This window comes from Hypomesus nipponensis, chromosome 7, assembly GCF_054491055.1.
Source record: "Hypomesus nipponensis isolate SF chromosome 7, ASM5449105v1, whole genome shotgun sequence".
NCBI classification, from domain to species: Eukaryota; Metazoa; Chordata; class Actinopteri; order Osmeriformes; family Osmeridae; genus Hypomesus; species Hypomesus nipponensis.
The window spans coordinates 9,514,324-9,530,300 of NC_140367.1; the positions used below are offsets into that span (position 1 = coordinate 9,514,324).

The 15,977-nt window shown below is 48.7% G+C and overlaps 1 protein-coding gene across 3 annotated transcripts; it reads left to right on the forward strand.

Moving 5' to 3' along the window:
* Window positions 1–65: 65 nt before the first annotated feature.
* Window positions 66–14,243, forward strand: msrb3 (methionine sulfoxide reductase B3). 3 transcript variants are annotated; one of them, XM_084701212.1, is made up of 7 exons: window positions 79–214; window positions 4,241–4,470; window positions 7,043–7,151; window positions 8,074–8,151; window positions 8,912–8,940; window positions 12,945–13,042; window positions 13,164–14,243. In XM_084701212.1, exons 2-7 carry the CDS (start codon window positions 4,395–4,397, stop codon window positions 13,350–13,352), a joined length of 579 nt encoding a protein of 192 aa, XP_084557338.1. In that variant the 5' UTR covers window positions 79–214; window positions 4,241–4,394; the 3' UTR covers window positions 13,353–14,243. The 3 variants fall into 3 exon arrangements, with proteins under 3 accessions (XP_084557337.1, XP_084557338.1, XP_084557336.1); XM_084701210.1 differs by lacking the exon at window positions 4,241–4,470 and adding an exon at window positions 2,847–3,309 and having other exon boundaries at window positions 99–214; XM_084701211.1 differs by lacking the exon at window positions 4,241–4,470 and having other exon boundaries at window positions 66–214.
* The last annotated feature ends 1,734 nt before the right edge of the window (window positions 14,244–15,977 follow it).

Sequence of the window (15,977 nt, forward strand, 5' to 3'; positions counted from 1 at the left end):
ATGAGACAGAAACCCAACTCGCATCTTGCTCATATTTGGAGATTGCTTGGGCAGCGGAATCTCCCATAATGCACTCGTCATTACCTAAGAAGTACACACACAGTTCAGTGCTGGGCTCGCTTGTGTTGTCAGTAAATGCGCCGACACGGGACTGACTGCCTGTCCGTTTGTAATTTCTCTATCTACGTTACCATACCACTGCTGCTTTTTACAGGTAGGCCAACAGAGCGCAATCAATACAATTGTTAGCTATAAGGATATCTGTTTAGGATAGAAAATGGTGAACGATGATGTTGCCAGAGCTTTCCGTAGCTGTCCGAGGGTGTTCAACAACCACCATCAATGGCAAAAACAAACATGTCATTGTCATGGGCGATAAATGGTTGCAGTCAATGGTATTCAATGACATGCGTTCCTTATAGCCAATTCAATTTGTTACTATTACTGACTGTCTTTGACTTCGCTAGGTGGGTTACTGTCGAATATTGTCACTGGAAGCGGTATCCTGTCATTTGATACTTTTGCAACTTACACGTCTGTGTCACCGGAGACGACAATAAAGCTAGTACCATCACGGGTTTATAGTGAAGTGCTGTGCTACATAGCTCGGACGTTATATAAGTATTTTTTTGTCTCAAATTTGGTAATATCATTATCATAAATACAATCAGGAATACAATATACGTGTTAGTGCATCAGACCATGACCAAGCTTTTTATATGCTACCTTGAAAAAAACGATAGGGCCAATAGTGTACATAACTTTAACACGTGCAACATTAATACAAATATGATTAATAACTACGTACCACAACCCAAGAGACAAAATGTAACCTCTTCTTTCATCTGTCCACTTTTAACCCCATATCCACTAACCACTCTAAACCATCAACTCTTAAGTGTTCTTGGATTACAAAATATTATTATATTGCACACATGACATTTAGTCACGCACACACACACACACACACACAGAAGTGTGGCAGGCTATGGTGGTTATTAGTCTCAGCCATTGAGTGACAGCTCATCCTATAGTGACCCATAAGAGGCTTCTGGTTAGCCACTCTTAGAGCAGTTATTGTTCATTGTGTCTTTGACAAAGGCAACTTTGCACAATAGGCACTGCCTGCTGTGCCAAGCTCAAATGCTGCCACTGCATCAAAATACTTAAGTCCTTTGCCATGCTAAATAGCTTGTGGCATGCTTAACTACAGCTCATCCATATAAATTGGAGTTTGATCTCTTTTTGGAAAGGTTTGCTATCAATCAACTCATTCTACAATTTCTATTACCAGAACCCTAACATCAGTATCTGGTAGTATAGTAGAATTCTAGTATGTTTTGGATGAGAAAAACTCAAGCTTTTGCTTGGGGATAAGGGATTTGTCTATAGAGTAATGTTTTTTTTTCTTCAGTTTATTCTTAGTCAGAGCCACTTTAGAGCAGTCAGGATAATGGCTATATAAGGTCTGAAGCAGTCAGCATGCTAAACGTGTTGATCACACATTCACTTACATAGACAAAGCCTACTTTTCCCAGCTGGCAAAAAAAAAGAGTTCACTCATTTCATCAAAAGTATAGTTTGAATTCTAGTGAGAAGTATAGGACTATATGCAACCTCATACACACTAGTGTGGCTCAAAAAACTACAAATCCCAATATACTTAACAGGGTTGATAGTGCATTCATGTGTTTTACCCTGAAAGACCAACATTGCTCGCCCTCTCTTGCAATTATGTGCTATGTATTATGTTCCCTGTGTGAGCTGATCAATTGTGTGTCCTCAGACCCAGAAGAGTATATTGTCCGAGCCTTATCTGCTGCATACATATTAATATTACCCTCATAGGTCAATGAGCAAAGAATGTGACCCAACTAACTGGATCAACTGCATAGATGGATAGGACAGGTCTGAAAGTCTGGAGGCTGCAGTATAACTTAGTAGAAGCTGTTCTGGCCTGGTCTGGTTGGTCTAATCCAACCAGACTAACTAGGAGCAGCATCAACTTTGAGATACATACTGTATATAGCAGAGGTCTTCAACCCTGGTCCTCAGGGACCCCCTGTCCTGCAAGTTTTTGATGTTTCCCTGCTCCAACACACCTGATTCAAATGAATGGCTCGTTATGTAGTTATGTGGAAGCCTGTTAACGACCATTCATTTGAATCAGGTGCGTTATTTCTTTTAATAGTCAGAACCCTTTTTGGTTATTTTGACACGACTATACTATTCGCTCAGTTTCTTTTTTGACCCAGTGGCCCTTAACATGGATTCTTCTCCTCGCTGGTTGGAGTCTGAAATTAGATCCGTTTGGTGTGCCACCCTGTGTTTGGTTTTGGAACTGCAATCTGCTAACGTTCATATACAGTTGAATTGGCAAATTCAGGAGAGCAATGTGAGCTTAGCTACTCTAATGGATCACTTAGATCAATGTATTTGGATTATATTATATATAATGAGGGCAGCATAAACAGCATAGTGCATAATTACAATTTCAAGTTCTATCACAAAATAATAATACAACAGGCAGTAATCAATTATTTTATCTAAAATATTTCATGGCTACTTGTACTAACCTCTCTGGAGTTCTATTCCTCCCTCCCTTTCTTTCTTTCTTTCTTTCTTTCTTTCTTTCTTTCTTTCTTTCTTTCTTTCTTTCTTTCTTTCTTTCTTTCTTTCTTTCTTTCTTTCTTTCTTTCTTTCTTTCTTTCTTTCTTTCTTTCTTTCTTTCTTTCTTTCTTTCTGTTTTCACTGTCTCTTTCTGTCCTAGTTTCTCTCTCTCTCTCTCTCTCTCTCTCTCTCTCTCTCTCTCTCTCTCTCTCTCTCTCTCTCTCTCTTTTTCACAGCCCTGATACACCACTTGCTAATATCACCAGATTCCCCTCTAGATGGGGCTCACACCATACTCTCAACTTCCTTCTGTCAGACTGACTGCTCTGTAGTCGTCCAAAATCCACAGTGACCTCAAATCCACACCAAAACACTCACACTTTCTCACACACACTCGCTCCGTTTCTCACCAGTTGTCTCACACGTGCAGCATTCACGCACACACGCACACACGCACACGCAGGGGCCACAAACTGATTCTCCCTTCCTCCACTCTCTGTCTCTCCTAGCCCAATCCTTCCCACTCTCTCTCTCTCTGTCTCTCTCTCTCTGTCTCTCTCTCTGTGAGTGAGTGAGTGTGTGCCATGGCTGTCCTGCTCAGACGTGCGGGCTGCGCGGCCCTTCGCCTGGCCCTCAGGCAGGGCAGGATCCCCCCCATGGCTGCGGCCCCGCGCCTCAATCTGCCTGCCACGCTGCTAGGTAGAGTAACCACCACCTCCCACTGCCAGACCCACCCAGCAGGACTAGTGGTAGGGGGAGGGGTGGGGGGCATCATTCTAGTATAGCGATGCTTTCAGTAGCTTCTGAGACGGAGTTCCAGGAATGGCTCCAGACTGAGGAGGTCTGTTGATGTTTGTATGTATTGATTTATATCAGACTGACATAACCTTAGAACGTTGAGAAGATTCTGGGAGCCAATGTGTAAGTGAATCACTTTTAAGCTAAGCTAACCCTCCCTCAGACCTCCCTAGACTGATGGATTTTATCCGGGGCGAGGGAGGGCAGGGGTGGGCGGGGGGTAGTTGGGGTAGTGTAGCTCCTATCACATCCAGGTATCTGTGCTACAGCCACTGTTGTGAAAAGGGGCAGCCACCAGTAGTGTCGGTCTTACGCCAAAGCCTTTCAGCTTGTGTCAAGTCATGACCATGGCTGGCTGGACCATGTCTGGATGTTTCAATCGCAGTATCATTCACTCACCTCAGGTCGGCTGTGATTGGCTGCGACGTGCACACGGTACAAAGACAGCCACGCACAACACGCTGCACTTCTTGGAATATTTGTCTCCGAAATCCAAACGCAGGGTTAGCCTTTCACTCGTCACTTTTCAGTATCTCTCCTGATCATTGTCTGAAAAAAAGACATAGCTTTCCTTCACATTCTGGAACACGGTTACAAGTCAAGTCTCCTCTCCTGTCATTTGTGACTCTACGCTTTTTTTTTTGCCCGTCGATTTTCTCCTCTTGTAAGATAACCATTGTCAACACTGTCCCTGCATGAAAGAGCGGTTCCAGACCCGGGGCCAAAGGTGGCCCCTGTACTGTCTGTGTCTTCTAACCTTTTAACATGTTTGATCCATGTTGTTGTTGTTTCTCTTCCTCGACCTGCCCCCCCCCCCACCCCCCTCTTTCAGTCTGAGCCAGCGTAGCCCGTCCCTGGAAGGGTTGTAGCGTGGGCAGTCACGGGGCGCGCGTTCCTCCCTCTGTCCCCCTCTCTCTCCCTCTCCAGCATCGTCATCATCGTCATCATCGTCCTCATCGTCCTCATCGGCAACAGCGTCAGCAGCCATGTCTGGGTTTAACCTGCTGCACCTGATATCCAAGAGCCAGCCTGTGGCTCTGCGGCCTTGCGGCCTCCCCTCAGGTGGACTGGGTGCTGTGTGTGCCTGCTGTGCCCCTTGCTCTGAGCCCTTCTTCTGCGCTCTAACACACTGCTGCCCCCCCCCCCCCCCCACCGCGCGTGTGTCTGTGTGTGGGTTCACGAAGGGGGTCGATGCGTGTGATGTTGTCTATGGCAGAAAAACACACTCCCCACTAAGTGGTCTGAGGTGACAACCAAACGAAAACGACACGGACAAAAACTTGAACAATGAGAAATGTGTTTGGGTGTAAAGTGTGTTTTTCTGTGGAGGGTAAGCCGTCTCACCGATTCTACCATGCTTTCTCTCTTTCCAGCCTGGACTGCTCTTTCAGTTGCTCATGAACTTAACCAGTAGCTCACTGCCTGCCTCTCTTCAAGCTTGCATGCACCGTGTGTGTTCCTTAACACTGATTTAATCGAAACTGTTCACTCTTAACGAGAAGAGTTTGGATCTAGAGACAGATGTCCAGAAAGCATCACATCCCCAGACACCGCTTCACTGCTGCTAACGGTCATGTGTAGGGTCTATGGCCCTCTAGCACAGAAACAGAGACCTTTCCGAGGTTAATTTGGATGTTCCCTGCCATTCTCATTCGGTTCTTTTAATGAGCTTGATGGGCTTTAACGCTTTAGGTTATGTTCACAGTCATCGATGAAATGCCTCGACTTGGTATGTCTCCGAAGAATAGCTGATTGGGGCAGGAGAACGGCTTTAAAGCAAGGGGGAGGAGAAAACCAGGGTCAAGGAAGGAAATCCATACGTTTGACAAGTTCAAACAAGCAAAAGGGGGTAGCGAAGAACAAACCTTGCTTACAATTGGGAAACAATATTTACACTTGAGGTTGAAAATCCAGGATGTCGGAAAAAAATGGTGCTAATTTGGAGGGTGACCCCTGAGTGCACCAAAGCCACATCATTTGCAGAGTATGGCACAGGGCACATTCCAGAAGCATCTCTGCGAAACTTTGCTTCAGGAGTTCTCCAAAGACAAAGGGAAGTTTATTTCGGCGCTCTCTTCTGAAATGTAAGAGAATCTGAGAGTGTATCAGGCCAGTTGAACATGAAGCTAGGTCTGTAACCCAGCTTCATTCCATTGACCCCCCCAACACACACACACAAGTCTTGAACAAGTCAACTCCCCTACCCCTCCCATTCCAGACCCTCGTGTGTCAAAAGTAACGTTCTACCCAGGGGACGGAGCTAGGGCATCAATGGAGTCCATTCACCGGTGAGCCCTTTAAAGTTCCCATTATTTACTCCATTCACATGGTTTCAATCTTTTTCGGGAGGGAGGGGGGTAGAATTCTCCACATAGTCGACATGAGAAGAGAGAGCCCCCACCCCCGTCTTACCCTAAACCCAGCCAACGACCTCAACGGCAGGGTCCGCGCTGGGGAAAGTCCCGTCCTGTGGAAAAAACCCCCAATATGGCCGCAGTCAGTACAGAAATATTGTCTCATCCGTGATTTCCTTGATGAAGAAAGCCGGAGCGATCAATGGAGGACAGCGGAGAGGGAAAGTGACGGCAAAAGCGCACAATGCTAGGAAATTGCAATCCAATTCCCTGTAATTTAAGACTGCAGTCGTATCCCCTTAGGTAAATGGCATACAGATGGCATTGGCCCAATCCAGCCCCCCCCCCCCCCCCCCCCCCATACTGCCTTCACAATTGGCTGCCGTACTATGTCTGTACATTCTATATTAGGAACAAAAATACTTCCACCTGGCGTGTAGATATCCTTTAATAGGCCTACATGTCTATAAGAAGCTAGGTTAGTCATTTTAATGAAGACCTTACTGTCTATGACATTGATGTGTATCCTTTATTAGGTCTGGTGGAAGAGAAAATCAATCAAGCTATGGAACTGTGGAAAGCCACATGTAGGACAACATTTTAAACATTGAACACTGACATTTACAAATATTTGTTCTGTTACTTATTTAGTATTTGCCATAACCATCCCTGTACATAACCATCCCACAATAACTCCTTTCAAGCAGGCTACCTGGTTAGAAAAGGGGTTAAAAATACAGTGGACAGTATGTTGTGACACAAAAAGCCTATAGGAACTTGAATCGTGGTTGGTATGTTATTACACAGATATCCTATAGGAAGGTGATTTGTAGTCTGCCCAGTGACATGCTTTGGCTGTAGCACAAATGGACCCTCCCTGCATACACAGAGACACCAGATGTAGTCAAGCCCATCCACATGTTGTTGCTGATGAGCCTGAGTGGGTGACTGGCTTTTGCTGTGTGGGGTAAACTACCCGTTACAGGGCTGGGTTTTGGTGGGACAGGAGGGGGAAACGATGCACCTCTCCTCTCTACCCCCTCCCCCCAACCCTCCTGCTCCCAGTCAGAGCAGCGGGACTGAAACACTGAATCTCCCTCCCTCCCTCCCTCCCTCCCTCCCTCCCTCCCTCCCTCCCTCCCTCCCTCCCTCCCTCCCTCCCTCCCTCCCTCCCTCCCTCCCTCCCTCCCTCCCTCCCTCCCTCCCTCCCTCCCTCCCTCCCTCCCTCCCTCCCTCCCTCCCTCCCTCCCTCCCTCCCTCCCTCCCTCCCTCTCCTGCAGGAACATGCCGTACCAAGAAGACCTGGCCAGTGTCGTTCTCTCAGGAGGACCTGAGGAAACGCCTGACGCCCATGCAGTTCCACGTCACTCAGGAGAAAGGCACTGAGAGGTAAAGGCAGCAGGACACACACAAACACACACACACGAGTGTCCCCTTAGATGAAGATTGAAAACAAGGTAAAAAAAGTTTTTTCACACATGGCAACTGGCATAGAATAAAAACTTGTAAACAGCCCGTGACATCATGCGTGTGCCGCTGAATAGCGGTGACTTTTGGAGGATTTCTCAATGGGACATTATTTGGAGACGTCCTTCCTCGTTTCTCCCCAGCGCACCACGCTAGTTGGCCTCTGAGGCTGCTCCATGTGCGAGGCTAAATTCTTTTTTCTTGACGCACACACATTCCACTGTCAGACTGATCATAAAGCCAGGATGACCTGTTCTTGAGGCCTGGCCACTGCCGTGAGGCAGATAGTGTCCGCACAATCACCCCCCCCCCCCCCCCCACACACACACAAAAAAGAATTTGCTGAAAATAGGAAGGAACTCAGTGACTTTGTCGATCCCTTCTTCTCCTCCGTCTCCTCCTCGGTGGTACACACGTGGGGAAAGTATTTAACGTCTCATTTGCGGGAGGAATGTCAAAAATGCTCCGCAAAACCATCCCTGTGTCGTGGTTCAGGCTCAGACACAAGGCCCTCAGAGAGGGAGTGAAGCCGAGGAGCCCAAGGTGTTCCTTTCTCTGGCCAGCACGAGGCACTGTGGCTCTAGCCTCAGCCTCAGCCTCGGCCTCAGCCTCAACCCTGACTGTGTTGCCCAGAAGCCCATATTCATCCCCGACGGCCACTGTACTTTTAGACACACAACCTTTGCAAAGCTCCAGGTGTACCTGTCTGTAACTGACTTCCTCTTGTCACAGTGACCCAACTGTGTACAGCTGTTTCATGTACAAATGGGTCGTGAATCCCGAGGTGTTTGTGACCTGTGGTTCGGAGGCGAGAGGTTAACTGTCCGGCCCTCTCTCTCCCCAGCGCCTTCAGAGGAGAGCTGACCGACAACAAGGAGGAGGGCACCTACGCCTGCGTCGTGTGCGGCTCACCTCTGTTCACGTAAGTTTCAGATCCGCCGTGCGTGTGCGGCTGCGCTTCGGGGCGACGACATCACAAATCACGCGCACGTACGCAACCAAATAGCAATCCACTCGGACCCCCACCCCACCTGCCCCGTCTCACTCTGACCTGTGTGTGTGTATGTGAGTGTGTGTGTGTGCAGACATGCACATGGCTACCAGAGTAGCCCCAGCCTGTTCAGTCAGAGCCACTGTCCCCCTCCCCAGTCTCTCTCTATCTCTCTCTCTCTCTCTCTCTCTCTCTCTCTCTCTCTCTCTAATTGGTTCAAGAGAGGTCTCCACGCGGCGCAGCCCGGCCCGACCACGGCCCGCCTGACAGACACCCGCTAAGGTTAATGCTACCTGACAGCACGTCAGACTCGTCTTGGCAGCGATTACCAGGTCGCCATTTTCCCACAGCTCGATGGAGAGCTTCAAAGGAGGCTGAATTTACAGCCGAGAGTTAGTCGGTATCTCAGGCACAGTGTTCCCACAAGCGAGGGGGGGCGGGAAGCCCCCCTTATTACGCTCTCAGAGGACCCCGAGTGCCTGCTTATTGTGTACTGGTAGAGAAAGCGTGGGGGAAGGGGAGGGGGGGCGCTCTTGCTGTAAAGCGGGTGTTTAAAGACTTGTGAGAGGAGACTTTTGTAACACTCACTGACACAGCCTGCTTTCTACAAACCTCTAAAATAAAATACAAAAAAAAACGTATGAGCACGATGACATTTTTCAACAAATCATCTATTTTCTGTCTTTTGCAGGTCAGACAAGAAATTTGACTCCGGGTCAGGTATGTTTAAATAAGATTTTTACACAGTGAGATCATCTCACACACATTGAGAACCGCGGAACGTCCGACGTCAAGGCAACACCGCGCTTTGAGTCTGACCGTTCAACACACACACAAACGCTCCTATAAAGGCAATACTGCCTGTTCCGCACAACGTCACACGGTGCAGTGCGAAGCTTCCAAGCAAGGTCAGACATCAACATGAGCTGAAAATTAGAGAGCAGAGTTCTCGCAAGCTCCTTTATCTGTTCTCTCTCACACCAAGGAATCCAGAACTTGACCTACACCTCCACGAGTGTGCTCACCATCATCGGTCTAATAGCTTCTAAGAAACAAGTCCAGAGAGGGCTTTGGGGCCATTCATCTTAGTGAATTACACCCCCCCAATGTAAAATAACTGGACGACTTAAGGAGATTAAAATATTTCCACAAAGTCGTTTTAATGAACGCTATCTGGGATTCTGTGATGAATTTATTGCCAGTAAACATGTGGGTTCTGTCACGTCTAATCCTCAGGAATTCCGTTTCTTTTTAATTGCCGGGGGTTTGGACACTACTTGTCTTTTGGGGCAATTAGGGCATACTTTAATGTAACGTCGGACTATGATGTCACTGGAGAAATATGATGAATGTAAACTTTTACGGTCAGGGTGGTTCCATAAAAAAGTGAGCATACTGTATTCAAGGTAAAACTGATCTGGTCTGTGTGATCCTCCTCAGCTCTCTACACTTGTCTTTCACCGTCCAGTGTGACATGGGAGCGTGTCTATTGAGGAAGGTCATGAGGAAGACTACAGGGGGAGACAGAGAGGCACTCTGACTCAACCCTGAGGCTATGGCCAAAACATTTTTTTTGTGAGACACATTTTTTTTCATCGTCATTTTATTTTTAGAGATGTGTTCATCTCCCATCGATATAAATACACATCAAGAAGAGAAAAGTCTTTGCAGCCTGTAATCAGAACATCTGGACCTTGATCTGACAGCACTTGTCAGACAGCACTTTTGTCCTCACCCTCCAACTCCAGTCAGGTCCAGGCAGCGGATGGAGGCTGGGAAATCCAGTCCAGTTTGCTGCCTGCTGCCTCACGCCACAACCAGGGCTCTTATATACTCAACTTCCTGTTTTGTTAGATCTCCCCCAACACTGTGCTGTGCTCACAGGGGCACTGGCCTGGCGATAAAGCACCATCAGATCACTGTGGTAACCATCCACTGGGATTCTCCTGGTCTGAGTCATAGGATTCTTCTATTCCCCCGGGAGAATTTCCTGTGTTTGAGTGGATTCTCAGGGCTTTGTAGTTGAAGCCAACCTCCCCTCCCAAACTGGGATGGAGGGCCAGAGAGGGAGTTTTTTTTTTTTGGCGGGGGGTGGGTTGGGAGGTGGAGGGAGGGAGGGGGGACGGGGAGGTTGAGGTAGGGAGGGGGGGGGAGGGAGGGAGCGGTGTTATGCTTGGTCTACCACAGGGGACTGCAGGTCCAGCCCCCAGAGCTTCTGTTTGACCACAGATAGGATCTCCCCACAGTGGGCCTTCCCTCAGCCCAGACCTGCTGTATAACTTCCCCTCTCCCCTGATCTGGCCCTCATCCACTATCTGAGGATGCTATCTTCATATGCCGCCTTTGTGCCACGGTGTGCATTTTCAGACTGCTACACGTATGTGGCAGATGAGGTCCGAATCCCGCCCGCATGTCCTGACTCCTCTCAACCCTCAAACCTCCAATTTCCTCCAATCTCCCCTGCCCCGCCTTGTTCTCTCCATCTCTCTCCTCCCATCCCTCGCTCTCTGAGAGCTTGTGTCAAGCCTGAGTTGGTATTCTACACATGGTCCATCCGGGTCTCATGTCTGTGTTGTGGAGAGGAGTTGCCAGTATGGTGTTATTTAGCAATGAACCGGTAACGTGCTGCTGGTTTTTGAACTCTGGGTAAACGTATAGGATGAAAGAGGGGGGTGTAAACTGTGTGTTTTTGTTCATCTCCTCCCCCTCCTCCTCCCCCCCCCTGTGATTTACAAATCATTGGACGTATCGCTTTGGGTTCAAATGAAGCTAGCAGAGAGAAGCATCTGATGAGGGGTGTCTTTTCGGCGTCGTGGTGCGCTCAGTTGAACCTCTCTGTCTCGGGTTAGGATGAGCGTAAGGCTCTAATCCTTTTCGACGGCTGAGAATCAAACGTACGTTACATTTCTCGCCTTGTGCCTCGCACTCGTGTTGTCTATCCATGTGCCACAGGACGAAATCATGAGCCTTTCACACTGTGGACTTTTTCTGTCTTCAATAACTCAATAATGGAGGGGGGGGGGGGGGGGGGGGCTGGGGGGCTGGCTGCACGTGATGGCTCCTTTTAAAGGCCGTCTGCACTGGAAACGAGAGCGGGAGCCTCGGGCCGTGGTTGGCTGCGGGCAGAGTGATACCTCTTTTCCTGTGACAGAGCGAGACAGGCCCCCGACCTACCTAGGGAGCCCTTCACAGGACCACCCATGGAGGGACAGCAGGGCCTCAGCGCTTTTATGGGACAGAAAGCCTCCACATGAACAGCTCATGGAAAAGCAGATAGAGAGAGAGAGAGAGAGAGAGAGAGAGAGAGGGAGAGAGGGAGAGAGGGAGAGAGGGAGAGAGGGAGAGAGGGAGAGAGGGAGGGAGGGAGGGAGGGAGGGAGAGGGAGAGAGGGAGAGGGAGAGGGAGAGGGAGAGGGAGAGGGAGAGGGAGAGGGAGAGGGAGAGGGAGAGGGGAGGAGAGAGGGAGAGGGAGAGGGAGAGGGAGAGGGAGGGAGGGAGGGAGGGAGGGAGGGAGGGAGGGAGGGAGGGAGGGAGGGAGGGAGGGAGGGGAAGAGGGAGAGAGAGGGGGGGGAGAGAGAGACAGACATAGACCGAGACAGCAAGTGATAGAAATATAGCCAATCCAGTAGATTACATTTGACAAGTTTTATTTTGGTCTGCTTTTGCTGTTTGAAAACGACATCCTGTACCATTCCGTTTCGACAGGATACATTCTCTTTTTCTTAGTCTTTCTGAAATAACATTCACAATGTTGCTATTTCACTGTGTTGCAATGTTGCTATGCGTCACAATACATAAGGGCAATAGTCTATATAATATAAAAGTATCACTTTTATCCAAAGCGACATACAAGGGGATTCAGACCTGTTATCTGTCTTGTCAATTCATATACCTTTTAAGACTCAGTATGAAAGGCCATCGATATTCTAATTCAACATGGGGCACTCTCCTCTCGACCCGACAAACACAGCTTACTAAACATCCTCAGATTCCCAGCTCATTGAACTGTGTTTTCAGTTTAATAGTCTGCCTGTTCTACACCACTCCTCAATTATGAGGTAGGCTGGGGTCTCCTTAAGAAATGAAAGGGAAGTCTGAGGGGGGGAAAACTGAGCGTCTAGCTGGAAGGAACTATAAAAATAAACGCTCAGGCCAGGCTTGGCAGCCTGAGATAAAGAGAAACTTGTCCCGCAGACTGGCGGCTGCTGAGGAATTGGGGATGAAGCCAAGGAATGGTGGGGGAATCCTCTCTTTCTCTCTGGCCTCTCTCGCTTCTCCCCCTCTCCCTCTCCCACTCTCTCTCTCTCTCTCTCTCTCTCTCTCTCTCCTTCTCACTCATACACGCGCGCGCGCACACACACACCCACCCAATCTCATACAGACAAAGGCTTTCAGCATTCCAACTGAAACGCGTACAAGTCGAGCGCCATCTGATCGTGCAATACAAAGATATAATCAGTCACAGCAGACGCTCTAAAAATAGAGCCAACACACATTTCCTCAGAGCTGCACAGGCGTCCAGCTGGATAGGCCGAGCATCACAAGTCGGAGACGAGCAGCTCAGCAGACTACGTTTACCCAGTCCACCTCTTTTAACACAAGCTCCTCCCCCTCCACGTAACCCCACCCCTTTTTACCAGTTTGGAAACGAGGGCTAACCCGTATTAAAGTGCTGAAGGTATTGAAAACACCGGTATTTTATCCAGTATCTTCTCAACGTTCCAGGTTGGCCCTCCTTCTTCGACCTGATCAAAGAGGAGTCCGTCACCGTGACGGATGACTTCTCCTATGGGATGCACAGGGTGGAGACCACCTGCAGCCAGGTGAGCTGTCTTCCTCCCTTCTCACTCCTCTCACCCACTGAAGCCCCAAAGCCAATGCCGAATGGGTTTCAGGCTTGGACCTGGGTTGCCAGTTTGGGTTAACTCTCCTTCTGTGTCGCAGTGCGGCGCGCACCTGGGACACCTGTTTGACGACGGGCCCCGGCCGACGGGGAAACGCTACTGCATCAACTCTGCCTCGCTGGCCTTCCAGTCCAAGAGGGAGGCCCTCAGCGCCTCCAGCCCCCCCGCTGACGGTGAGGGGGCCGGGGCCTCTGGGGGCCCTCCCACGGGGGGGAAACCAGAGCTCTGAGACAGGCTGGAGCTTGGACAGACCCCAGGAACCCAAACACGGCCACTCCATATCCAAACTCAGGACTTCAAATTGAGAATTTCTGTGATTTTCCAGAAAGAGTAATAGTTTAAACCAAGGAATGCGCTACTGTACTTACGCCTATCAAATGATGTCAGATCTGTGTTCAACTTGAGAATGGGAGGGGCCCCTTATAAGAAGTTATAGGAGCAGGACCCTAGACTCTACTCCACCCCAGACACAGACCAAATACTTCCCAACCATAATATATCAGCCAGAGAACTCCACAATCTGAAATAACACAGGCCCGAATCGTCCGCTCAAGGACCCATTGTGTTACCATAGCCAAAAGCTGCCCAGACACCAAGAAACAACCACCTGCCTTAATTCCCCAGGTCTGCACAATAGAATTCTAGTCTGAGGCCTCAAACTTGGCCTCACATAGCTCACATTGTCCTAGAAACGTACAAGAAAGGTTTTGATAATACACGTCCATGTGCTGTCTTATTTTTCGCCTCCGAATGTACCGAAAGCCCTTTACTTGGAAGTGAATTATACATGTGTACTTTCTGTGAGCAATGTGTTATTTTTTGAAGTGATATTTGATCCGGAGAGGTGGAGGGTTTAAGGCAAAGCGCTATGCAAGTGCTCCTGTGAGTTGTAAAATAAGCATCAAGCCGAGAACAAAGCATTCTTTCACATAAAACGGAACAGATGACAAATGTTTAGTCTGAACACAAAATGTAGCCTGGCTTTTTTAAGGGTGCGTTTCCCACTCCCTGTACCTTTTGGGGCTCACTGCGTTGAGTTGAGTATTTTCTCGGGGTTTTCATTCACCGAATGCGTTGACAAGGGATGTCGGAGATTTGTTGAATAAAAACGTGAAAACACCTTTTTGTCATTTGGGGTTTTCTTTTCGATGCGTGATTGTGATTTAAAATGACATGCACCCTGTTCTTGTCCGATTTCTAGTCAGAAATCATTTGGGGCTGGTTTGTTCCTGCACACTGTGATTTTTTTGGGGTGGGGGGGATCAATGAACCAGCTGGACCACACACTGTACATCTCCGGTACCCCCTACACTGCTGTTTGTTTGTTTGTTTATTCACATTTATACAACGATTAAAACAATATACAATACATATACAATAAACAATATGCTGCACTGCTCTAAAGATCCAGCTTCTCTGCTGTGAACCACATCACACTGAGGTCAGCTGACAAGCTCATGGAGATGGCTGTGACGCGTACCCAGCACAGGACACAGAGTTCCTCCACAACCTCCCCCCCCCCCCCCCCACACCGGCTTGAGGATGACCTCGCCACCCACTCGCACTGGCTGGGCGAAGCCTTGGCATGCCAAAAGGAATGGTGTTAGAGCCCTGCTCGAGGGGGAGAAAATACACACGCGAACCCCGCACAGATTCAAAACCAGAACGAAGCGATTTGTCATCTGAAATGTCTGAGAACCAGCCTTAAGTCGAGATGGGCCGAGATTGCGAGAGTAACTGCTGGTGGCAGGATAGGGGTGCCCTGTCTCTGAGTTGACAAATGGGAGGTAGTGATTAAATGGAGGAGATGAATTGTTTCAGCCAGTGATTTGAGCACCTGGGAGCCGTGTTGATGATAGTTTGTTTTAACTGCAGGCATTTAACGCCCTGTCGTGTCTGTCCTCCCGTCCCTGTTGTGAAGCCAGGCGTAGCAGAGCACACACACCACACACACACACGTACACACACACACACAAACCCTGGGAAAGCGCCTCCCTTCTCCATGGCCACGACCTGAGGACACTGCGTGCGTAGGGACGAGTAACTCTCACCTCAAATGCTGTTTATGTGTTTTCCACAGCAGGCGAATGTGGAGCATGCGCCTGGACTGGGCCGCTCGCTTTGGGGAGGAATGCGGCCTGCTATCTTCCGACCCAGAACTTGGAATCTGGCTGTGGAGCCAGTGGTTGTGGTTGTGGGGTGGGGGGGTTGCGTTGAACAGGGTCCCCAGGGAAACAGTCTCGGAATGCTGCTTTGTTCCCAACTAAGTCTGGTTTGATAGATCCCCTTCACACAATTTTGGAAGCAAAACAAACGGCAGTGATTTTTACGTGACGTAACCAACCAGCGTTGGTTGATGTTGAACTGCATCGACAGCTAGTTACGACTTTATATTATGTCTGTCCGTTACGGAAGACATGGTTTGTGGTCTTTCAATCGCTCTTGCCAGACTACAACACAGTCTGTCAAACTCCCTCAACCTCGGTCCACAGAAGAGAAACTGTGACAAGATATGTGAGCCTTGGTGAAAAGTTCCAGAACGGTCTCTATTTATTTTCGATAGATCATATTTCTTGTACCCTTTTTGTCGTCAGTGTCAGGAAAGTGTGTTCGGCAGGCTCTCACGCCAGCTCGGCTGTGCGAGGTGCCCCTGAAGTGGAATGTGGTCTCATTTGATTGTTGATTGACCGAGGCCTGAATGTGGCTTTCGTCCAAGTGCAGCCAAGCAGAGCACTGAGACAATATTTATCTGTTGACCCACTTTCCTTTTGAAGTGACTGAAGGGTTTCCATTTCATGAATGAAAAGTCAATGTTTGTTTTGGGGTCACTTGAAATGTGTCAGGCAAATGTTAT

Coding starts and splice junctions, on each gene's coding strand:
- msrb3 (XM_084701210.1), top strand. CDS start 3,195: ATGGCTGTCCTGCTCAGACGTGCGGGCTGCGCGGCCCTTCGCCTGGCC. Junction 3,310..7,042: donor TCTGCCTGCCACGCTGCTAG/GTAGAGTAACCA, acceptor CCTCTCCTGCAG/GAACATGCCGTACCAAGAAG. Junction 8,941..12,944: donor GAAATTTGACTCCGGGTCAG/GTATGTTTAAAT, acceptor TCAACGTTCCAG/GTTGGCCCTCCTTCTTCGAC.